Here is a 25488-nt window from a genome sequence, read left to right on the forward strand (position 1 = left end):
GCCACATCACGACACACCTGATCATACCTGTATGGGGAAAGCTGAGCAGCACCTGTGTTTTCTTGTGACTTCTTTTTTTTTGGTTTTTTTTTTTTTTTTTTTTTTTTTTTGAGACAGGGTTTCTCTGTGTAGCCTTGGCCATCCTGGACTCACTTTGTAGACCAGGCTGGCCTCGAACTCACAGCGATCCGCCTGCCTCTGCCTCCCGAGTGCTGGGATTAAAGGCATGCGCCACCACGCCCGGCTTTCTTGTGACTTCTTTATCAAGAAGTTCAGGTATAGGTGCCTCTAGTGGCCGGAGCACTCCAGGCCTTTACAGCCCTGATGTGGTAGGTGTTCCTTTCTGGCATCCTAGGGACGGCCTTCCTCAGGCCTGAGCTGAGGGGATGCATCACTTGGCACAGGGCGGCAGGGAGCTCTCGCAGAGCTGAAGACGTTTATTTCACATCACACGGCTGTACATTTTTCTATAAATAATATGGAGCTGAAATATTTACATTCTTCTCCCGCCCAGGCCATATCTTTCTTTTGGCACTGAGGCCAGGAGACACTTCCTGCAGACAGGCATGCGTACTGGACTCACCCGCCCTGGCTCTCAGGCAGAACAGCTGGTGTTCTTGGGAAAACACCATCACCCTGGCCCTCTGTCATCTCATGCTCAAAGTGAGAAAGACCACACTGCAAAGATGTCAGCTCAGCACAGGGCAGTCAGTCAAGAACACCCGTCGATGGAGTCAGGGCAGGGAGCAGCGTGCCCCCGTGGCAGCAGTTTAGGAATTGTGTGAGGAAAGTAGGAAGTTGCCGTTTCCTCTGGCTTCTCTTAAATCCTCCCTCACTTCTCCCCAACCCTCATCCAGGAAGACTGTCCCCAAGTGTCTGTCACTCCCCATCACAGAGGATGGAGAGAAGACCCCTAAACTGCATGGTATAAGGACAAGGACATGGAGCCACAGTACAAACATCTCAAGGACACACAATGCAGGGCTCGCAGTGGCCACACAGACACACACTCTCTCTGGAGCCCTGAGGGGACAGCAGGTTAGCAGGTTAGAAGGTAACGGGTCCAGCTTAGTCCCATGACAGTTGAACACAAAGACGCACTCAGACACAAAACGAAACCAGCTACACCATGGGAAGGAGCTTGCAGAGAAAACACACACACACACACACACACACACACACACACACACACACACACACACACACTCTGTCCCCTTTTCAGTCACAGCAGCTTCGGCGCTTTAGGAGCAGCAAGAAGTGAAGGGTGACCCCTGGGCTGGGCCAGCTATGTGACCGCTCTCTATCAGCTAGAGACAGGCCGAGGTGGGGTTCGGAGGTCTTCTTCGCTGCTACGGACTGCAGCCACGTACGAGAAGAGACACAACACAGAGTAGCAGATCTCGTGGGCCTACGGGGGACAGAGGAAAATGGGCAGATCAGCCACACTGAGACTCCTGCACCGTCACAGGTCGAGGGGTCAGCCCGGAGTAGAAGGCCTGCCCCTGACACTAGCACAGGCCTTTGGGTTGAGTGAGCCTCGGGCAAGTCTTTGGAAGCTTTTCTCCTGGGGGGTCAAGGGGGTCAGCACGTCTACACCTCCCAAGACGAAAAATGTATTTCCACTTGTGAACCACTGGAATGTGGACCAGTTCCCCCAGGAGGGTCCAACCCTCCTGTCCGAAGGGTTCCCGAGGAGCCCCACGCACTCCGGCCCGGTGTGGCTGAGCAGCGTACTCACCATTGGTGTCTTGTACTTGTGGCTCACCACTTCTTTAATTTCAGGAACTAAAACCGGACGGGCAAGAGACAAAACACAGAGTTCAAGACTAAAAGCAACAGCGTCACGCTCCCCCAGGCGGCAGCGCCCGGTACCAGGCTCCCCTTCCCTTTGTGTCCCTCTCACAGTGGCTGTAGTGGGTTAGGCTACAACAGAGCAGAGGCCACTCTGTCCAGCCAGACTCCTTGAATAGACATCTGAAGTCTGCCGCAGCTCTTTACTTGCCCCAGGGTGGGAGGGCTGTGCATTCTCCTGCCTGGCCATGCCTACTGTCCAGGGCTTTTGAGTAGTTGCAGTAGGGAAGACAGTGGTCTCTAGCCTGTGCCTCAGCTTGCTGAGATGCCCATGAACTCATCCTTGTCACCAGAGCCCACGGATCTAGTCACGATAAGTCGCATTCCTCCCACAACCCGCACACAGCGAGGGTCATGACATGAGGTTGTGTGAGGTAACAGCATACTAAACACATCATCGGACTTGAAAGTGTCCTTCCCTGTGAGGCAGGAGAGTCTTGGGCCTGCCTGTGTGAGGGAGAGCGTCAGAGGGCTCTGGAGCAGACACACTGAGCAGGAGAGAAAGGCAGGTACAGCACCCAGGTGGAGGTGACCGGGGAGCGGTCAGGCAAATGCACACGTCCACAGCCCAGAACGCAAGATTAGGAGTCAACCCATCCCAGCCATGCGAGGTCTGTGCCCGGGCAGAGGAAAGAGTAGGGTCCCCCGGGTCCAGCCATCAGTGTGGGCTTGCAAGACCAGGAGAAGGCCATGGCATTCTCCACCCCGGCGCCCAGGGGTGGGGCAGAAAGGGCAGAACGAAGAGTTGGCCACACCTTCTGACCCTGGGAGGCAGAATACCCAGAACCCAGTTAGCATGAAATAAACTCATCAAAGGCAGAGCAAGAAGCCCCCAGATCGTTCTCCTGAGTTGGAAGAGTCCCCCAAGTATCTCTCTGGCAAAAGAGAGAAGGGAGAACAGTGAAGAGAGAACTCAGAGCAGTGAGCCAGCACAAGGAGGTGGGGGTGGGGGTTTAACCCTGGGAAGGAAGAGGGTGAGGACTGGAAAGAGAGACCACTGCTGGCCAAGTAAGCAGCTAGGCTGGCTGAAAGGAGCCCACCCACCCGCTGCAGGGCCCAAGGCTGGGGCCTGGGGAAAGGCAGCACGAGCCGAGGTCACGTTACCTGCTGGAGGACGAAGGTTTTCATAGCAGCGATGAGGGCCACAAAAGAATGAAGCACAAACACAGCAGGGACTCAAAGCCCCCGGGTGAACCCACCACACCATTCCTTAGTGCCTGTTTGGGGAGGCTGGTTCCAGCTTCCAGATACCCCTGCCCCCTTTTGCCTCTGAGGCCCATGAGGCTTCTCTGGCCTCAGCTGAGTCTGCCTGTGATGCCTCATGCCTTCCGCTAGAAGAGAGGCCGGGTGGGACCCAGAGTGGTGCCAGGGAGGCTGGGTGGGACACCTTCGGGCTGCTAGAGAGATGGCAGCAGGCAACATGGACACAACGGAGCTTGAGGATTACCAGTCTGTTCTGCCCCAGAACTTTCTGACCACTGGGTGGCAAAGCCAGGAAAGAGGGCGTCATTACCTTCCTGGACTAACCCTGCCCAGGGCTCCCTGATCTGCAGGGACCACTGGCTGTCCTGCCTTGTCTTTCCTTTCCATCCCAGGGCTCTTTTTTTCTCCTTGCCACTCCTCTCTGCAGAGGCTTTTGTCCCCCTGTCCCTAGTCCCCTCCTCTGGAGCTCCAAGGTTACAGTTACTGCCATGTGAGTCCAGACCTAAGAGCAAAATAGTGTAATTACCAAATTCTTCCAGGACAAAGACGCCTCGAACTGTATTGCACTTTTTAATGTGATTCAGCTCTATGAAAACCTGCAAGAGAGGGAGGGAGGGAGGGAGGGGGGCGTAAGGCCCAAAGGCTCTGCCCCTGCCCCATGAAGCCCACTCTCCCAGCTATGGCCCCATGCCCCCCCAAGGAAACCTAGTACCCAAAGGGAGGACATAAGAATCCACACACACACAATCAAAAGCGCTAAGAAGCGAAGAAAGCAGAAAGGGTAAGTACCTTCCGCTCCTGGCCGGAGGAGAGAGCATGGGAGAGAAATGAAGGCATTAGTTTTAATGGTCAAACCCAACCCGAAGGCCCCTCTGCTGGCCTGGGCTGCCCTCCCACACCCTCTGCCCAGGGCAGCACTCATAGGACACAGTGCCCCAGGGATCTCTGACTCAGCCCGTCAGGTGTCTACCCTTCCATACATCCTCCTCCGGCGCAGAGGGCTGGCACAGGTGCAAAGCTCCCCTCAGACTGTCCTTAGGGTAGGAGATGATCTTATCTTCCTTGACACAGGATCCAGGACCTCCCGAGAAGTATGCGGTAACATTAACAACAGCGACCGTGAGCTGTTATTAGCATTTTACAACTTTTTCTCTACCTGGTACAGCCTACCGTATTGTCTCCATTTACAGGTAAGAAAGAAGTCAGGGCAGAATGCTTATTTGCTCATGAATAAAACTGGGCCTCACATCCAAGCACACTGCCACTCCAAGTCTATGCTTTTCCCATGTGTTATTCCAAGCTGCATAACCACGCTGGGAGGGCCAGAGCTTTGTATACCCCAGCTGCTTGCTGTATGGCAGAAGATGGGTCAGGCCACCAGCTGTTGCTCCATTCTTTCAGACCATGGAGGCAGACCCAGAAGCCAGCCTTCACTATTACTCCCTGTAGGATGCTAATTCTAGGACCCAGCCTTCCAATACGGGGCGGTTTGGATATGGTGTGGCCCGGCTGGGGTGGGGAGGGAGCACTGAGGGCTGGACAAGGAGGTAGGGAGGGGCACAGTGCTGAAATGGCTCCTTCGTGGTCCAAAAGAGTACACAGGTGTTACCCCTTCTTGGGAGAACCCTAAGATCTTTATGGGCATGCTGCCACACTAGGGCCCAGACTGGAGACACTGCAAGAGAAGGACCAGATATGTGGACAGCTGCTTAGCGATTTCTTCTTGCATCTAGACTTCCCAGCTAGACGTCTTCCAGCTAAACCGGCAAGGAGGGACAAGGCCACATCCAAGTCAGATATTCACACCCCGCTGAGTCTCTCTGTTGCCTGGCTGGGGGGGCAGGGGGGGGTTCAGGATATCATACTGGGACCTGGGTCAGAGCCTTGGGGGCATTAGGGGAGGGGAGGAAAGGCACTTGTGTGAGGACTCAGAGCCGGGAACGGACCTGGGATGATGTGCTGGCCTCAGAGGGAATTAGCTTAAGGAATGTCCACTAAGAGAAAAAGTAGCACTGTGTTAGAAGACCAAGAGGAAAAAGAAAAGTCAGCTCCTGAAGCGCTCCCCCATCAAAGGAAGGGCACGAGGCCTGTGGAGCAGGGCAGAGGAAGGAGACCCAGAGGTAGAGAAAGGACAAGAATCAGCAGGGAAAGGCAAACACCCATACTTAGAGAGGACAGAGACAGACAAACAGACACACGCCTCACACGCACACTAGAAGTACACAAGGAGATCAGCCAATCTAGACTCTCAAAGCAAAACCACCAAGCGAAGCACGCCCTGGGAACCCAGGAAAGCAGAGACACGCAAGAGGGGCCAAGTGAGACGCTCCCACTCACACTGTGTGAGCCTAATGGGTGGGCAGCACAGCCACCGAGCCTCACTCTCTTTCCCAGTTCCCAACACAGGCTCCCTGCTGCATCTGCTCAGAGCCTAGTGGTCTCGCCAGTCACTGTGCCCTCCCCTTTGGTTTCTCTCTTGGTCCAGCCATTCACTTCTCTCTGGCCCAAGGCTTTGCCTCTCGCTCACTGGGAGAGCACCCCGAGCCTGGAAACTCATCTTATTTTAGGTAAAACACTGGGGCTGGCCAGGAGGCCTTGTGCTGTTGCTTGTGCCTACCTGGCTGTGCATGAACTTGAGGTTGATGCCTTCTAGGGTGACCTGAAGCAAGCCACCCTCTCCAGTCTTCATGTCCTGAACGGGGAACTCACCACCTAGCTCAGGCCCTGTGGTAAGGTAAGGAGGAAGGTGTCAGCCAACCGGGGAGGTGAAGGATCCCACAGCCCAACTTCCTGAGCAGGTCTTTGTGGTCTCTGGAAGTGGGGGTTTGGGGGGTTGGGGGGCTGTGTGCTCCTCACCGGGTTTGATACTTTGTTGTCGGGCGGCAGCACGCTCCATGCTGTCCTTCACGCAGTAGTACAGCTCCCGACACTGCAGCACAGGGAGGGGACATTCTGTAATGGCAGCCCTTCCAGGGTCCCATTGTCCCCGCTCAAGAGCCACCAAAGGCTTAGGTCACTGCCAGGAACTTGGAGCCAGCAGAGGCCAAAGTGTGCCTCTAGGTGTGGATATTGGAATTTTAACTTGGTCCTATACACCTAACCCACCCCGAGCTCAAACGGAGACCCTGAGTACCTTCTTGGTATAGAACTTGTTGAGCTGGGTCTCGGAGCCATTTCTACGCCACAGACACAGGACCTTGGTCTTGGGACAGTAAGTCATGTTGATGAGCTTCTCATACCACCAGCGCTCATACACTGTGCCGATGTTACTGCGTAACACCACACAGTCATCGCACACCTGGGAAGATGTACAGCATAGATCAGCGGTTCCGCTTTCTAACAGCTTCTCCTATCCCAGGCCATGCTACATGCGTCCCACAGGGAAAGGGTGGCATGGCTGGTGTGAGGAGCAATCCGATGGTCATGTCTTCTGCACAGCCCCCAGGCTCCCCTTAGGGGGAAACACAAGCACTGGACTGCCGGACCTGTGTTCTGTTAGAAGGATTACTGACAGAAATGGAATATTTGAAAGGGGCCTGGGTAAGAAAAGGCACATTGTTCAAATCAGTTAGCGTGTACTACTTCATATTTGTTCTCTAGACCAAGGATCTGGAGTGTATCTTCTGCCTCCATCTTATAAACATGTGGAGAAATCAGCTGTTATCAAACAGAAGGGCAGGCTTAAGCAAGGAGAAAAAGTTGGGACCAGTGCATTTTTTTTCTTTTTCTTTCTTTCTTTTTTTTTTTTTTAGCAGTTTCTTTTTTTACATAATTTATTTTAATTTTACTTTATGTGTGTTGGTGTGAGGGTGTCAGATCCCTCACAACTGGAGTTACAGACAGTTGTGAGCTGCCATGTGGTTGCTGGGAATTGAACCTGGATCCTTTGGAAGGGCAGACAGTGCTCTTAAGCACTGAGCCATCTCTCCAACCCCAGACCAGCGCATTTTCTAATCTTAGCTCTTCTCTATTGCTATAACATACTTTTATAATTACATAAGCGACACATGAACAATGGTTACTGCATAAAAATTACCCAGTATAGGATGATAAACGTTAAGAAGCAAGGTCCAGCCGGCCGTGGTGGCGCACGCCTTTAATCCCAGCACTCGGGAGGCAGAGGCAGGCGGATCACTGTGAGTTCGAGGCCAGCCTGGTCTACAAAGTGAGTCCAGGACAGCTAAGTCTACACAGAGAAACCCTGTCTTGGAAAACCAAAAAGAAAAAAGAAGCAAGGTCCTCTTCATATGCTTTTCTTTCTTTCTTTCTTTCTTTCTTTTTTTTTTCCATATGCTTTTCTTGTTCTACAGTTCCCTCCACATGAACTCATTCATTCTCATAGCTTCAGTTACTGTAGTGACACTGCAGCATGCTGGTTAGAGGGTGGGCATAAGGTCAGACGGCTTGGGTTGAGCTCCTAGCTCTACCACACCTAGTTATGTCATGATAAACAATCTCTTTATGACGTCTCCTCATGGCTAAGGAGGAGCCCGTTGGCAGTAATAACTACACTATTAAATGTATTGATATGCAAAATTTGTTTTTGTTTTGTTTTGTTTTCCGAGACAAGGTTTCTCTCTGTTAGCCTTAGCTGACCTTGACTCACTTTGTAGACCAGGCTGGCCTCGAACTCACAGCAATCTGCCTACCTCTGCCTCCCAAGTACTAGGATTAAAGACATGTGCCACCACACCTGGCTGCACATTTTGTTGTTGTTGTTTTGTTTTGCTTTTTTTTTTTTTTTTTTTTTTTTTACATAGTGTCTCACTCCATGTATGTCCGGCTGTCCTGGAACTCATTATGTAGACCAGGCTGGCCTTGAACTTACAGGGATCATCCTACCTCTGCCTCCCAAGTGCTGGGTTAAAGGAGTGCACCATCATGCCTGCCACAATATGCATAAAATTCTTAATGTGCATCACAAGCCACGTATAGGTCTGGATGCAGCTCAACAGCATGGCACTTGCACACAGAAAGTTCCCAGTTAGCTGCTTTAACAACCTAGGTGTGATCACTCAGGAAGTAACAGTGCTTGCTAAGCCAGCGTGGGAACTTGGTTTTGATCCCCTAAACCCACATAAACTCAGAATGAAAGAGAACCAACTCTGCAAAGTTATCTTCTGACCTCTATCACATGTGGTGCTGGCACACATGTTCGCATACAAATAACAAGTAAATCACAATTTATATAATCATTATTAACATATTGATGCTCTTTAACTCTCTCTCCACCCAAGCCCTCCCTTCCCCACTCCTGGCCACTCTTTCTGGTCATCTCACATACAGGACCTGAAACACTGCTCATCCAAACCAGAACTCAGAAGCTCCTGGCAGAGGCTCCTTCTAAGTCTCCTGTTGTGGTAAACGGTACCAACTACTCAGGTGTGCAAGTCAGAAGTGCAGAAGCATCACACACCTTGCCCTGAAGCAGGAGTGCGTATGTCAGCATGACCGAGAAGGAAGTAATATACCCTCTTAGAAAATCAGAACGTAGCCAGGCGTGGTGGCGCACGCCTCTAATCCCAGCACTCGGGAGGCAGAGGCAGGCGGATCACTGTGAGTTCGAGGTCAGCCTGGTCTACAAAGCGAATCCAGGGCAGCCAAGGCTACGCAGAGAAACCCTGTCTGGAAAAAAAAAAAGAAAGAAAGAGAAAAAGAAAGAAAGAAAAGAAAAACAAAGAGGAAACAGGCTGCTAAGATGGCTCGGTGAGTTAAGGCACTTGCCGAGTCCATAGGGTGGAAGGAGCAAACCAACAGCCAGCTCCTGTAAGTTGTCCTCTGGCTTCCACACACGGTAACATACACACATAAGTGAATGTAAAAATTGTTTAAAAGAAGGAAAGAAAGAAAAAAAAACGTGCCTTTTAGCCTATCATAGGAAAATACAGATGAAAAGACTAGGCACAGACGCTGAACAGTCAAACCACACCGCCCTAAACCAGACCAACAACACGTTCTTGCGCGCACTGATCGTCCTCTTCTGTCTTCCCATGAGAAAGGCGAAAATAATCATTTATGTTCAGAGATTTTGCAGTTTTGTTTTTTGTTTGTTCGAGACAGGGTTTGTCTGTGTTGCGCTGGATGTCCTGGAACTCACTCTGTAGACCAGGCTGGCTCGAACTCAGAGACCCACCTGCCTCTGCCTCCCTGGTACTGGGGTTACAGGAGAGTGCCACCACTGGCAGGCTATGTTCACCTCTTATTCCTTGCCTACAGTCTCCTGGAGGATATCCAGGAGACAGGGACTACTTGTAGGGTGAAGGGATGAGGACAGAAGGAAAGTGAATGCAAGTGGGGATTAGAATACGCCGACAGCACCCAAGCATTTCATTTTATGGTGTTCTGACTCCACGGACAATGCACTTATGTCACACATCTAGTACTGATAAAAGAAATGGTGAGGAACCATCTAGTTACTTAACAATTTGCACAATAACTTGATAAGTTAATGATAAATGGATTGTGACGATAAATAAGTAGAAAACAAAACCTATCATTGGTCTAGGAGCTTCTGGTGTCTCTGAAATAGTCTTCTGGCTGTCCACCATGAACTCACTTCCATGAAAAAGAGATCTCCATTCGTGTCTGTCCCCGCGTGCACGACAAACGTCTGCTTCTTCATGTGCCGGCTGCCACTCGACCGGATGGAGAGATCACGTCCATTCTGAGGGGGAAAAGATGCTTAGAAACACTCAGCTGTTGCTCTTACCCACAGATCTGGAATTTTAAAAATGCATTTTATAAAGTGCATATTCTTTGTCGCATGCTTGCTATCAGATAAGTATTTTTAAATGAATTACTAAACATTAAATAGTATTGATATTTCTAGAATAGTAAGCATAGCTATAGCTCACATAAACAGAAGGTTCATTGACATCTTCAGGGGTTTTTTGTTTGCTTTGGTTTTGGTTTTGGTTTTGCCTAGATCTGCCTACCTCTGCCTCCCAAATGCTGGAATTAAAGAGATCTTCAGTTTTTAAGAAGTGTAGGGACCCTGACTTCAAAAAGTCTTTGGTCCTTCCCTGTGGCCAGTGGCTAGCAGATAATATGGTGCAAAGCATCGGGCCTAGTGGTGCACGCCTTTAATCCCAGCACTTGGGAGGCAGAGACAAGTCTGATATACAGAAGGAGTTCCAGGACAGCCAGCACAACAAACAAACAAAAAAATTGTGCTGGGTAATGTTTTTCACTGCTTTGTCAAAGACATTCATAAGTAAAACTGGCTTTTAATTTTTTATCCTTTTACTTTTTTATTTTTATTTTCTGTAGATGTGTACTCTCCCTGCACATATATATGTGTATATATACGTGTGTGTGTGTGTGTGTGTGTGTGTGTGTGCGCGCGCACATGTGTGCCTGGTGCCCACACAAGCTACATCGGATCCCCTGGAACTGGACTTACAGATGGTTGTGAACCCCCATGTAGGTGCTGGGAATCAAGCCCAGCCCTCTACAAGAGCCGTATGTGCTCTTAACCACTGAGCCACCTCTCTACTCCCGAAACTGGTAGGGATTTTTTTGTTGTTTTGTTTTGTTTTGTTTGGAGACAGGGTTTCTCTGTGAATACCCCTGGCTGTCCTGGAATCGCTCTGTAGACCAGGCTGGCCTTGAACTCACAGAGATCTGCCTGACTCTGCCTCATGAGTGCTGCGATTAAAGGCGTGTGTCACCATCGTCCGGTTGGTAGGGATTTTTTGTTTGTTTTGTTTTATAAGACACAGTTTCTCTGCATAACAGCCCTGGCTGCCCTGGAACTTGCTCTGTAGATCAGGCTGGCCTCAAACTCTGCTTCTGCCTCCTAAGTACTGGGGTTAAAGCTGTGTGCCCACATGCCCAGAGAACCAGGGATTTTTTTTTTTTTTTAATCTTTTTAGACAGTCTTGCAATATAGGCCAGGCTGGCCTCAAGCTTGTGATCTGCCTTGTGTTATATAAAGTGTAATTTTTAAAAATCTAGTTTCAGGGTCTGGAGAGATGGCCCAGCAGCTAAAGGCACTTGCTTTTCTTCTAGAGGACCTGGGGTTTTAGTCCTAACACCTACATGGTGGCTGACAACTGGCTCTAACTCCAGTTCCAGGAGATCTGACACACTTCCACACTCCCTGGGCACCAGGCACGCATGTCTCAGATACACATAAAATAATAAAACTTTTATAAAAATCCAGTTTCAGACTAAAATAAGTAACTAAACCCTGAGTAATAGGATTAATGGTATGTGCCTCAGCACATCCACCATGAAACTGTTGGGTTTTCATTTTAAATCTTATTTTATTATTATTTTGTTTTGTTTTTTGAGACAGGGTCTCTCTGTGTAGCCTTGGCTGTCCTAGACTCACTTTGTAGACCAGGCTGGCTTTGAACTCACAGCAATCCACCAGCCTCTGCCTCCCAAGTGCTGGGATTAAAGGCATGCGCCACCATGCCCGGCATTATTTTATTATTTTATGTGTGTGAGTATGTATGTGCACTGAGCATGGCTGGTGCTCTCAGAGGCCAGAAGAGGTCATCGGGTCCCCTGGAACTGGACTGACAGACACTTATGAGCCACTGTGTAGGTGCTGGGAACTGAACCCAGCTTCTCTAGAAGAGCAAAAAGTGCTCTTAACCATTGGCCAACTCTTCATGAGCCACGAAGCTCATGTGCTGGTCAGAGGGCAGCTTGCAAGAGTTGCTTTTATCCTCCTACCATGTGGGTCCCAGGGAGCAAAGTTAGGTTGTCAGGTTTGGCAGCAAGTACCTTTACCTACTCAGCTGTCTTACCTAAACTTACTTTCTATCTATCTTTCTTTCTTTTTTTTCTGAGACAGGGTTTCTCTGTACAGCCCTGGTGGTCCTGGAACTTGCTCTATAAGCCAGGCTGGCCTTGAACTCACAGACATTTGCCTGCCTCTGCCTCCGCCTCCTGAGTGCTGGGATTAAGGGTGTGCGCCACCATGCCTGGTTTACAAAATCATCTTTTTTAAAAACCAGAACATGGGCTGGAGAGATGGCTCAGAGGTTAAGAGCACTGTCTGCTCTTCCAGAGGTCCTGAGTTCAATTCCCAGCACCCACATGGTGGCTCACAACCATCTATACTGGAGTCTGATGCCTTCTTCTGGAGGGCAGGCACACAGGCAGGCAGAATGTTGTATACATAATAAATAAATCTTAAAAAAAAAAACAAAAACAACAACAAAAACAGAATGCATGGAGATGAGAGTGGGGCTCACATGGTTTGGTGTCATGATAGCAATGTGCCACCTGCCTACATAAGGCTGCTTTTATGGTTCTGGTCAGTGGCTCACACCTTTAATCCCAGCACTCAGGTGGAAGGGGCAGGAAGATCTCTGTGAGTTCGAGGCCAGCCTGGTCTACAAAACGAGTCCAGGACATCCAGGGCTACACAGAGAAACCCTGTCTCAAACACACACACACACCTCAAACAAACAAACAAACAAACAAACCAAAAAAAGAAAATAAACAAAAAATAATACAAAGCAAAAAGAAAGAAAGGAAGGAAGGAAAGAAGGAAGGAAAAAGAAGCATTTTGGTGCTGTGACAGAACAGATTTCATCTCACAGATTGCTAGAGGTCTGCAGACCTCACACGGAGACTGCCATGCTATGACAGCTGGCGTTCCAGCTGGGGTCTCTGCACTGAACAGAAGGGCTAAAACCTCACCTGGATCACTGCCCCACTCACAAAACTAAGGATTAACCAGGCTGCATGGTGACACGGACGGCCACGCTCCATGCGGAAGCGGAAGGAGGAAGCCCGGGGAATGGGCTGGTGTGCTCACCAGGCTGGTCAGCTGATCGAGCACCTCATTGATCTGCTGGCTGTATACCAGCCCAATGTGGGACTTGCCCATCAGGCGCCGCACTTTCTTCCTGATGTCATTCTTGTTCACCTGGAAAGCCAAGATAGGAGTCTTAGCGAAGGATCTGCTCGGTCTTTCCCCAACGGAGGCAGAGATGGGAAAATGTCAAAGTTCGCACTTCCCCGAGAGAAAGGCAATTCTGAAAGGCTTCATCACTGACTGCGGCAGAACAGTTTCAAACTGTGTGTTCTGCCCACATGACGGGGAGGAAACAATCGTCTCTGCCAGTTTCTACAGAAAAGTGGCTTTTGAGAGGCGGGCATCGAGGGGACAACTCCTGTTCTTAACCAATACTGCAACACTCTCCCCAAAAAAGACTTCACAGAGCATAATCTAGAAACAGTAACACAGAAGCAGCAACAGTGGGACTCAGGGACCTGAAGCATCCCTGTAGGTCAGCATTACCGTCCACTCCCAACCAGAGTGAAATGGAATTCAAGCATAGAGAGGAAGCCCCACAGCACAGGCCATGTTGATTAGCTTTTGCCAATTTGACACACACTAGAGCCATCTGGGAAGAAGAGCTCTCAACTGAGAAAATGTCTCGGTAAGGCTGGCCTGCAGGCAAGCCTGTGGGGTGTTTTTTGTTTTTTGTTTTTTGTTTTTGTTTTTGTTTTTGTTTTTGTTTTTTAATGATTGATGTGAGAGGGCCCAGCACACATCGTCTCCTTCCCTGGGCAGGCAGTCCTGGTTATAGAAGAAAGCAACCCGAGCAAGCTGATAAGCAGCACTCCTCCACAGTATCTGCACCAGTTCCTGCTTCCAGGTTCCTGCCTTGACTTCCTGCCTTGGTTCCTCTGATGATGGACTGGGACCAGTAGCCAGTATGCCCTTTTGTTTCAAAGTTGCTCTTTCCATAGTGCTTAGAACAGCAACAGAAACCTAACTAAGGCCCAAGACCAATCACACTGAAAGGCTCAGAGAACCGGTTCTGTATCTGGGCAACAGGGCCCTTCACATTTAGAGGCTAGGGAGAACGGGAGGGACTCAGGGAGGCCCCATCCTGTGCCACCACCAGTCCAAGTGTACATTTCTCTTTCGGACAAGAACTCTTCCTGGGGCTGGAGTGATGGCTCAGTGGTTAAAGAGCACTGTCTGCTCTTCGAAAGGTCCTAAGTTCAATTCCCAGCAACCACATGGTGGCTCACAAGCATCTATAATGTGATCTGATGCCCTCTTCTGGCATACAGGTATACATGCAGTAGAGCACTCACATACATAAAATAAATAAATAAATAAATACATCTATTTTAAAAAAAAAATATATATATATATATATTATATGTACAGTACTCTGCCTGCATGTACATCTGCAGGCCAGAGGAGGGCATCAGATCACATTATAGATGGTTGTGAGCCACCATGTGGTTGCTGGGAATTTAACTCATGGCCTCTGGAAGGGCAGTCAGTGTTCTTAACTGCTGAGCTATTTCTCCATCCCAAATAAATAAATCTTCAAAAAAAAAAAACTCTTCCTGATAACTGGGGCTATCACTACCTTGTTAATAAGCAGGTTTTTTTTTCTTTTTGACATGATTGTATATAGTTTTATCTGGCTTTGAACTTATAGCCAAAGCCTGTCTTGAACTTCTGACCCCCCTGCCTCTACCTCCCATGCAACTTATTTTACTGGCATGAACCACCATGCCCAACTAGGCAGCTTTTTCCAGCTATATAAATTTTTTGCATGACTAAAGGCTGCTCAGAAAAATAAATTCTGAGCTCCTGAAGGTTTTAGAATATACTACTGAAAAGAAAAAGTATTAAATCAATTATATTCTGTGGGGAGCTCTATTGTATCCTATAACAACTTAGCAAAGGGAATACACAAAAAAACTCAAAGTAAACAAGAGATGCATGATTATCAACTGCCTTTATAACGTTCATAAACAAAGCAGCCTAGCAGCTCCAGTTACGTGAACAGTGCATAAGCTGGCATAGGGGCCTGGGACTTCCAGTCAGGAAGACAGCTTCCCAACTGTCCTAGAATTTAGGCAATAGAGCAAATCCTTGCCCTTCCAGTATCAGTAAGAGCTGGACATGGGCAATATCAACATCACCTTCATCAGCAGCATATAGGATATGAGGTTGTGTAAAAGTGTGGCCAGTAAGCGGTCCTCATCATCCTCCAGGCGTTTCCGGTCATGTTCTCCTAGGGACAGGTACCTAAGCAGAAGCCCAGGCACAAGTTAGTCCTCAGGTGGGAGACCACAAAACTAGGTGAAAAGAACTGAATGGGTACCTTCCCATACCCTTCCTAAGTCCCATACCTGTCAATCATTTCCTGAGGACCCTGGTCCATACCCATCCCTTCTCTTTCCAACATCACAGCATCTAAGAATGCATCTTCCCAGAACTGCATTTGGTCCCATAAAGTAGAACGCTCTTTGCCTGTATAGAATAATGTTATTTCTTGGGGGGTGGGGAGGGGCGTGGCTTATTTAACATTTAAAGACTATAGCTGCCAAATAAAAAGATAGTAAGCCCTGGATAAAATGAGGTCATTCCAAATTCCAGGGCAAGGGAAACCAAACCTTTCTCCCAGACCTAATACATTTTGCCACCAACCCCAGAGGCCTCCCCGTGAGGCTCTGCCCCTCCCAAGCAGGAGGGATGAACACATCACACAAAGAAAGGCAGTTACTTATAGAAAAGGTCTCCATAGCAGCATCCTCTAACTGGTCCCACATCGATCCTTTGTCCCTTCCTGCCAATTTGTGAGCAGGAAGGAACATGGTAGCAAGAGGAAAGAAAGGAGACAGAAAGACATAGCCTGTTGATTAATACCAAAACCCAGTTTCATCTAGTTTTCAGCCTCTGTTTATCCCACAGGTTCCTTGGCTCAGATTTTAACATGCTGTCTGGCCCAGTGAGATGGCTCGGTAGGTAAAGGTGCTCACTGCCAAGCCTGGTGACCCAAGTCCAGTCCCCGGAACCCACATAGTGAGAAGAAGAAGAAAAAGAAGAAGAAGAAGAAGAAGAAGAAGAAGAAGAAGAAGAAGAAGAAGAAGAAGAAGAAGAAGAAGGAGAGAACCAACTTGTAAAGCCCTCCGACCTCCACGTGTGAGCTTAACACGTGCTCCCATTAAATAAGTAAATATTAAAAGGAAGTTTAAAATGCTATCCGACGTCAGAATTGACATTAGCAAAGAGCCAAGCAGCAGCTGTTTGGTGCCACCCTCTCCCACGGGTGAGCCCAGCTTTCTTCCCATGTGAAGGGCCTTGCCAGTCTGTTTCTTACCTAGCAGTCCCTCATAGAGATAGACTCGCTGGCTTACGTCTTCAGAAGAGCGGACTGGACTGCCTGGCGGCTTCTCCTTTGGCTTCAAGCTATGGGCTTTACCCTAGAAAGACAAGGTGATAGGTCAGATGCCAGAGGCACCAACCAGCAGAGACAAAGGAAACCAGGCACCTCACTGAAAGGCTCATACACTAAGCAGGCATCATCCATTAACAATACAAACACCAAAAAAAAAAAAAAAAAAAAAAATACAAACACCCTTGCTTCTGCTACTAGGTTTGGCTCAAAAATCCTATTTTCTATTATTGTTTCCTAAGGCAAGAAATGAAGTCTTTGTTCTGACTTATCTCTATTCTTTAGTCTTGTAATGCTTTCCCTTAAAGCTGGGCATGCCTCTAATCCTAGTTTGTGGGAGGGATGATTTAATTAATTAATTAGTTTATTTTACTGGAGAAATGATTTAATTAATTAGTTTATTGCACACATGTATGTGGTGTGTGTATGCATGGTCACATGTGTGTGCAAGTGTCCATGTGTGAGGACCAAGTGGATATCAGGTGTCTTCCTCCATTACCTTCTATTACACACACACACACACACACACACACACACACACACACACACACACCCCAAGTAAGAAAAACTTTTTTTTTAGTCAGGGTTTTTCTGTGTAGCCCTGGCTGTCCTGAACCAGGCTAGCCTTGAACTCACAGCGACCTGCCTGGATATGCCTCCCAAGGGCTGGATTTAAAGATGTGCACCACCACACCCACACCTGGCTCAAATAAGAAAAACCTTTATTGAGCCAAGAAATTTAAGTAACCTTTCTGACCTCAACTGTACAAACACTCCTTTTTCATTAGCACAGGATAATCAAGACTGTGTGGTAGGAAGGACCAGGAAAGCTAGCACAGGAGTGACAAGCATCTTGCAAGAATGATATTCATATTTGTTTTAACATCCAGAATCAAAGCACAGTGAAGGGCTTTTTTTTTTAAGTAACATTTACTCATGTTGTACATATGTGGCTGGGGTGGGGGCGGGGTTAAGTGCCATAGCACGCATGCGTAGGCCAGAGAACATCTTTCCGGAGTTGGTTTTTTTCTCCCACCACATAGTTCCAAGGAAGGAACTCAGGTCACCAAGGCTTGAAGACAAGAGCCTTTCCCTGCTGGGCCATCTCCCTGGGCCCCATGCCTTCTTGAGAAGGTCTTACCGCAGCAGGCTGGCCTCAAATTTAAGCTCCTTCTACCTCAGCCCCCTGAGGAGGACGATCACAGATGAGGCACCACACCCTGCGTGGTATTTTTAAATATTCTTATTAAAACAATCTGGGTAGACTCAGAGAGAATCTAGCCCCCTAACTTGAGTGGCTCTGCTAACTCTTAACTCTATCTCAGCCTCCATTGGCTCTTTTAGGAACAGGCGTATAGAAGGACCTAGAGGCCGAAATGGGCACCAGAAGTAAAAGATGACTTCATCTAAATCCTATCTTCCATTTTCCTCAATAGACAAAAGAACTGAAAATCTGTCCTCTCAATAAGGTGGCACACGTATCAGAGTAGATAACGCTGCTTAAGGAAGCATCTGTATGGCCGGGCGCCGTGGCGCACGCCTTTGATCCCAGCACTCGGGAGGCAGAGGCAGGCGGGTCGCTGTGAGTTCGAGGCCAGCCTGGTCTACAAAGCGAGCCCAGGACCTCCAGCCCCACCTTTCCCTTTTCATTGTCTCTTAACTTTTCATTCTGTACCAAACCACCTTCCTCTCCCATTAAAGAAACACTCTTTTGTTAGTAAATAAAGCTTACAAAGATGGTGCTCGTGGCAGAATTGGTTTCAATTTCACTATCAGATAGAGTGGCCCGAGAACTTGCCAAGTGGGCACTGCCTTCACCTCCTGGCCCATCACCTGCATTGCTGCTCAGGTCGCTGTCTGCTCCAAGGGTCTCTCCAGAACTATTGCTCACCTGGAATAGACAAAAAATAGTAAGGAATAGCACCCAGAGAAGGACTCCCAGTGCCAGTTAGAACCCTATACTACATTAAAGGAATCATGTTACAGGTATGTCAGCCTGTGAGTAGCAGCCTGCACGCATGCGTGCATACATGCCCACACACACACAAGTGTGAGCGTATGAGAATCAGCTGGTCTGAGACTAAGAGCAGCCTCCAAGGGGAAGGAGCCCTTCTGAGGAGAAACCCCTGCCCCGCCCACAAAGACGCCAATGTGGTATTCCCCTACCACGGTGCTAACTTCAGAATCCTGACTTGAGCTGCGGATCATAACAGCTGGACTCACACCGATGACAGCGTCTGGCTCGGTCCTCTGAAGTGAGAGAAGGGGACACCAGTACTGTCTCTAGAGAGTTCCTGAGCAACTGATTTTTTTTTCCTTAGATGGAATGTAACTTACATAAGTGAAATAACACATTAAATAAATACTGTGGAAAACAAAAGAAAGAATAAGGAAATAAAATCAAGCCATAAATCTACCACTCACATTAACCTCTACTTTTAGTATACTTCTTTTAGTCTTTTACTCTTTTCTAGATATATTTTAAAACTAAACTGAAGGTGGGCAGAGTAGCACACATCTTTAATCCCAGCACTTGAGAGACAGAGGCAAGCAGATCTCTGTGAGATCAAGGACAGCCTGGTCTACACAGAGCAAATTCTAGGGCAGCCACGACTATACAGTAAGATCCTTTCTCTGATATGTGCATATACACACATATATAAAACCATACTGTGCTGCTAAATTTTTGAAAACACAATTGATAGCAGTATTACATTGCCGGACTATTATATTTATTTAATTATTCCTATGATTATATTTGATTGAAATTATTTCTTTTTTTTTTTTTTTTAACTGTAAGAAGTATTTTGAGGCTGGGCAGTGGTGGCAGACACCTTTAATCCCAGCATTTGGGAGGCAGAGGCAGGCAGATCATTGTGCATTTGAGGCCAGCCTGATCTACAAAATGAGTCTAGGACTAAGAGGAAAAAAGAAAAAAATAAGTATTTTGAGGGCTGGAGAGATGGCTCAGAGATAAGGAGCACTGACTGCTCTTCCAGAAGTCCTGAGTTCAATTCTCAGCAACCACATGGTGGCTCACAATGATCTATAACATGATCTGATGCCCTCTTCTGGCCTGCAGGTGTACATGCAGGCAGAGCGCTGTATACATAATAATAAATAAATAACTCTTAAAAAAAAAAAAAAAAGAAGCATTTTGAGAGTTAGTGGTATAACTTAGTGGTAGTCTTTACCTAAAATGTATACCCTGAATTTAAGTCCCACTGAAAAAAAGAAAAAAAAAGTATGTGTGTGTATGACTCTGATATAGTAATCCAGTACTGGCATTTTCAGGAAGGCTGTCACACACCTGGGAAGCAGATGTCAGGCTCACACCACTGTCTGCGCTGATCTGGGACTTTTTCTCTTCTGTTTCACCAAGGTCAAAGGCAGGCTTGGTAACCTCTGGCCCTGAGTAGGAAGAAGACATCGGTCATTCAGCTCAGAGAGGCTCGAGGCAGGCTGGTGAAGGGAGCAGGACAGCAGCAGAGCCTGCTCCAGATCTGTCCGTCACATCCCAGTCACTTCCCAGGGACTGCCCCTCCCCACCACTGGGACCCACGAGAACAGGTCCCAGAAACCGTAAGAACCAAGTGGCACATTAGGCCTGGCCAAGGGTCTCTGCAGCCATCTTCTCAAGCTGAGAAAATTCAGAGCAAATCATTCTGACATAAAACATTCCACAAACAAACCCCATTCCATGGCTCCCAAAGTCAGCGCCTCACCTGTACCTGAGACCATTAGAGTATTCCCAGGACATTCAGTGACAAATGTGTTTAAAGAGGCCAGAAAAGGTTAGGCCAAAAGAAAGAAAGAAACACTGTTTCTGTGGGCACTGCCTATCCCCACCCTACACCATCTACACTGGAGACAAAAAACAAAAAACCAACAACAATAACAACAACAACAAAAAACCCTATTGTAACTCACCCACCCACAATGGTATGGCAGAAGGACAGAACAACAGAAAGCAAGAACGTGTCCCTAGGCAAGCCACTAGAGAGAGCTGAGAAGCTACAGACTCAACACAGAGGGACAGTAACCATCTCTGCCAACTGCATCCACAGGCCTAAGGTATCAGCCAAGGAGGGGCGCTGCAGTCAGCACAAGTTCCTCCCACCAGCTACAGAGCACTAGAAAGCCGAGGTTTAGGTGTTTCACTCAGTAGGCGCCTGGTTGCTAATGGAGGGAGGGGCGAGGAGCAGCTTGCAAGCCATACACCTAGGATTCACACACCGCCTACCTGCTTTCAATCCAAATGCAGCCCCCTCCCAAGAATTCTCTGACCTGTCTTTACAGCTCTTCCTCCAGATTCCACCCAAGAACAAATTTGGAGTGGGGCCGACACAGGGAGCCTGCCCCAATTGGGCCTGGGAAGTTGGCAGGTATGGGAGACTGAGGGACAGGAAGGGGCGTTCGTTTCCTTACTCTGTTTTTCCAAAGCCTTTTGCTTTTTCACTTCCTGGTGCTTGTTCCACAATTCTACCCCAGATGCAGTGCAAGCAGGAGAGAAAGACAGAAAGAGTCAGGCTTGTCAGGGAACCGGAAACCCACCACCCACGCACATTTGTTGTTTCAGGCATAGCATTACTTAGAGAGGTGTGAAGATATTTTTATTTGGGTAGGGTTGAAGAATCAAGGGATCCAATTTTTGCCCCCAAAATCATGAACTGACAACTCTAAATTTCTAGTTCCTAACCGCAGCGTAAACACTAGAGAATTTCTGTGCTGCAGCAGCTCTTACTGAAACCCCCTTATTTTGTGTGAGAAACGACCTGAACTAGCCTGGAGACAGCTCATGTGGCTCCCACCACGCCATGATCTCTCTGCCAAATGAGCTGAGCCATGCTTACAAAGTACAGATAAGAGAGCCACTCGTGCCAAGGAGTCAACGACTTCCAGAAATATGAGCAGAAATCTGCTTAACTCACTAGATTAGACAGAAGCCAGATCGAGCATTTGGTTAGCATTCCTCCTGTTGCTACAAAAACCACAAATTTACCCCCAGAACCATTGCCTGCTCAACTAAGAGACCTGTTCTTTGTCACTATCTAGGACACATGCCTTCAGTAGAAGGAACAGAGAACAGAGAACAGAAAATGGTCAAGACTGGCTTCTCAGTAAAACAAAATATAGAAAATACTGATCATAGCAAAATTTTTTTTCCTGGAAAAACAACTTCAACATTTATTTATTTAATCTCTTCATTTCCTAGATGAGGTGACAGAGATACAGCTAGGGAAGCGATCTGTGCAAGGAGAGTAAAGACTTTCAGGACAACAGGTAAGTGTTTCTCTACAGCCTCATAACAGGCGGGAGGAAGCCAGGCTTTACTACGGCTTCTAGGAGAGGATTTGCCAACCAGAAAAGAGGAGCTGCCCTTAAAAAAAAAAAAAAAAAGAGCCACTCCTGTCCTGTGAGAACTTATGACAACGGCTAGACGCTGCAACGAAGACGTATCAGCTGAAAGTACCGCCCAGTGACCAGGGGCCTAGAATCGGAAGTAGCCTTGATGACTCAAGGTCAAAGAGGAGTGGGTCAGAGAAGGAATAGAGAAATTCCAAACCAAAGCAAGGTTTCAATCAAGTCTGGGGTGGAAGAGAGAAAGAAGAGCCAACTCCGAGATCTGTGACTTTCAAGTCTAGAACCCGACCTTGCCAGAATGGGACGTATTCCAGAGCGGTATAAATGGGGGGAAAGTGGGTGCGGAGACCCATATGATCATAATTTTACATCCCAAAGATGTGTCTATAAATTCCCTAATAGTTTCCAGGAACATGGTCTCTGTATGTGAAGAAGTTCAGATGTAATTTAAAAAGTGACCAAGAGTACCGCTCAGACTCCCTGCACTGCATCACATGGGTCTCTAAGGCAACTTCCATCGTTCCTCAAAGATGCAGCTGAGGTGGCTGTAGAGCAAGCAGGAAGACCAGACACGTGTATGACAATGCTACTGGAAACAGACAAGACCTCCCTCCCTCTCTAAAAAGCAAGCACAAGGAAGAGAAAGTCAAGATTCTGGAGGAGTCGAGAGAAAGGAGGGACGTTTAAGAAGCCAGGCCCATTTCGGCATAGCAAGCACAATGATACATACCGACAGATGCTACAAAATTCTCTTCCTTTAAACTTCTCGTATCCAGTTCTTTTGGACCCTTTCCTGTAGCACTTGGTGCCCGAGGACCCAGCTGAGGGACCCTTAGCTGAGCCATAGCCTTTGGGTCTCCCCGCCCAGCCAGACCAGGGTCCTTGCCAACTGGGGTATTTACACTCTCTGTTGGACTTCTTTTCCGTTTGTCTGGCTCTGGAGGGAAGGAACAAAGACAGGAAGTGGCTAAAGGAGACAGCAAACAGGGATCAAGTCAGGAGAGTGAGACAGGGAAAGCCAGAGCACAGGAGGAGTTAGCACACAGAAAGAACAGCTAAGGCTTTTTATTTTCAAGGCAGGAATGATATTCCCTACCTTTACTATAGTAGTGGGTCTGGGCAATCTCCAAAAGCCCAAAGATGCTGGCCATGCCGCCCAGGCCTGCATGGGCATAGGACTGCTCGAGACTGAGGACCGTGCACTTGAGGAGGTCTAGCATACCCTTGTACACCTTCCGGCTGATCTCCTGTAACAATAGCCAGGGCCTAGAGATGGCAACTTTTCTTTAACACCCGTATCCTTCTGCCCAGGCGGCTCTGACTCCCTAGCCCCAATACTTACCACATCTTGAATGACATCCTGCCGGGCATCGTCCTCGGACTGCACCGCGCGGTTCAGCTTGCTCAGGACAAAGACTCGAAGCTGCTCGCTCTCCAGCAGCCGGCGTACCTTTTTCATGTTGAGCCAGCCCACTCCCTGGCCATCCAGCACACTGTGCACCACTTCCTTCAGGAACTGTTGGTTCTCGCTACAGTGCCGACAAACCACTTCTGTGGTCATCTGATCCTTAGCAGAGCACGCCCCCACCCCCACCCCGAGCCCCTGCTTCACCAGACAAGATATACCCCAGGGAAACGCATCAGGCTAAGTCTCCAAATGCCACCACACCATCTCCCCAGGAAGCTTGTTTGCCAATTCCTCACACTCCTGCAGTTTCCCTTTCTCCACACCATAAACTTTGCCTAGGGAATGGTTAAAAATGGGTAGTGCTGTTAGAAAATTGATTAAATCAACTGTTGTTTTGAGAGCTGCTCCTAATGGGAACGATTACCTCTCTCTGAGAACTCTAAAACTGACTGCCAGTGGAGTGTGGTGGTGCATGCCTGTGAGCCCAGCACTTGGAAAGCGGATGTAGAGTCAGCTCAAGGCCATCCTCAGCCACATACTGAGTTTAAGGCAAGCATAGTAGGCGACACGAGACCGGCTCATGAAACAAACTGCCATTTATTACCTAGAATTGCTGGACCGGCCCTGGGGTGATGGAGGTTCTCTTTTCACGGTTGGGCTGTGTTTAATGACAGATGACTTCTGGTCCACTAAGGCCCTCCTGTTTCCTAAATTGGGAAGGTAGGAATGAGACAAGTCATTGGCACAGTCCAGCGGCTCACATGAGCACACTGGGTTGCCATGGTCCACACCCACTCTCCAGCAGGACTGGGTAGGGTGGTAGAACATTACACACAGGTAGAAAGCAGCCATGGCAATGTACAGGAGGTAGGGATAGAAAGTCAGGCCACTCCACATGCACCAGCAGCATGCCCCATGGGCTGCACGGGTGTGGTGGGGGATAGGCAAGACAGGTCACTCATGTGACGTCACTTGCTCCATGAGGAGGATGGCCCTCAGGCAGGCAGAGAAGATGCTAGGAGGAAAAAAAAAAAGTCATGCACAGCTCACAGGGAAGACCCACCTTCACCACTCCCAGGGCCGGCTTCAGTAACAATCTCCATTAGAGTATTTAGCCCAAATACTGGGACAAAAATACACAATTAGTAGGTGTACCACAATACCTGAACCCCTGTACCCCTTCTTGGAGTAGTTAGTCAGATCACCTAGCACTCTCTCAAAGCCTAGAAAGTGCACATAACCTTAATTCTTGGGCACAGCAAAGCTGGAAGCCAAGTGACCAGGTGACCAAGGCTCTAAGAAAGACCATTCTTAGGCCTGGGACCTCTCAAAGCCAGGGGCAAGGTAAATGACACAGGCAGCCTTCACATACTAACCAGGCACATGCATGCATGAAAGAGGAGACACTTCTTTTTGTGAAATCTCTAGCACAGGGACCCTGAGGGCCTGGGGGTACCCATGGGGAGGAGACATCTTGCAGATGCTGTCGTGGGAAGTGAGGGTGCAGTTGTGAGGGCGGGGCATGGGCAGAGGCAACACAGGAGACGGAAGCATCACATGCAATGAGAGCTGATTACTCTTCGTTTCAAACGTGTTGGATGAAAGCCAGAGAGGCCAGCACACCTTCCCGTCAGCAAACTCCCTTAGTTTTCCATGTTACTACTTTACCTCCTTTCAGCCACCTAGCCCAAGTCCCCACCCCACCACGAACATTCCTCAGGTTCCTGAGATCTCTAGCTGGATGTGCTGGGTGGCCTCTACACAGAAAGACCCTAGCTGCTGCTTCTCACTCTGCTCACTACTGGGATGAAATATTTCAGCACAACGCCCAGAGGTAACAAATGGAACTCAAATTCAATGGAGAAAAGCCCCTCAGGCTACAGACATTGGGGATGAAACTGAAATACGGTCTGAACTGGCCCTGGAAGCCACTCCCAGACCAGAGAAGTTGGCAAAAAGCCACAGTAAACGGCTAGGTTGTACTCGAGTTCCCACAGTCACCCTCCTGTGGCCAGCTCCCTGGCAAGGAGTTAGCCAAGTTCACATAGTAAGAATCTGAAGATGACTGAGGGCAGCTGATTAACCCTGCATTAGCATACACGTCTGATAAGGTCCTCCCCTAGGCAGTGATAATCCCGTACCGCTACTGTCCTAATGATATAACAGGGCCGTCTCCAGTTATGAAGATGATTTCTAGCTGCAACCACCTGGCGCTTATGGTGTGCAACAAAAGCCATGGTACGCAATATGAGGCCACAGCCAAGTCAAACGCTGCACGGCTCACAGGGCTCCTGGCAAACACCTATACACCTGACATGTCTCTCAAGAGAAACCTGGTTTGACAAAAGAATGGCGGTGGTTACCTTTCAGGCTGGGGAATGGCGTGGTCTTATCTCGGGCACCTTTGGTGGGCAGGGTGAGGTTTGAAAGACTGAAGCTTGTACTATGGTTCCGGTACAGGCTGCCTACAAAGGGGAGGGCATGAGG

The 25488-nt window shown here is 48.4% G+C and overlaps 1 protein-coding gene across 1 annotated transcript in view; it reads right to left on the reverse strand.

The window, feature by feature from the left end:
- Nucleotides 1-1111: 1111 nt before the first annotated feature.
- The window catches only part of Madd (MAP kinase activating death domain), a 41942-nt gene continuing 17565 nt past the window's right edge, over nt 1112-25488 (reverse strand). The window contains exons 14-35 of the mRNA XM_051144099.1: nt 25365-25466; nt 24065-24124; nt 23606-23708; nt 22936-23122; nt 22690-22840; nt 22324-22530; nt 20658-20711; nt 19540-19640; nt 18396-18479; nt 17962-18120; nt 16155-16257; nt 15558-15620; nt 15184-15304; nt 14974-15079; nt 12833-12943; nt 9611-9718; nt 6188-6352; nt 5911-5983; nt 5672-5778; nt 3581-3650; nt 1739-1785; nt 1112-1408 (exon numbers count right to left, since the gene is read on the reverse strand). Of these exons, the coding sequence (XP_051000056.1) occupies nt 1304-1408; nt 1739-1785; nt 3581-3650; nt 5672-5778; nt 5911-5983; nt 6188-6352; nt 9611-9718; nt 12833-12943; nt 14974-15079; nt 15184-15304; nt 15558-15620; nt 16155-16257; nt 17962-18120; nt 18396-18479; nt 19540-19640; nt 20658-20711; nt 22324-22530; nt 22690-22840; nt 22936-23122; nt 23606-23708; nt 24065-24124; nt 25365-25466 (2387 nt within the window). The 3' untranslated portion in view covers nt 1112-1303. The remainder of the gene's footprint in view (nt 1409-1738; nt 1786-3580; nt 3651-5671; nt 5779-5910; nt 5984-6187; nt 6353-9610; nt 9719-12832; nt 12944-14973; nt 15080-15183; nt 15305-15557; nt 15621-16154; nt 16258-17961; nt 18121-18395; nt 18480-19539; nt 19641-20657; nt 20712-22323; nt 22531-22689; nt 22841-22935; nt 23123-23605; nt 23709-24064; nt 24125-25364; nt 25467-25488) is intronic.

The sequence above is a fragment of the Acomys russatus genome, chromosome 4 (assembly GCF_903995435.1).
Source record: "Acomys russatus chromosome 4, mAcoRus1.1, whole genome shotgun sequence".
Taxonomy (NCBI): Eukaryota; Metazoa; Chordata; class Mammalia; order Rodentia; family Muridae; genus Acomys; species Acomys russatus.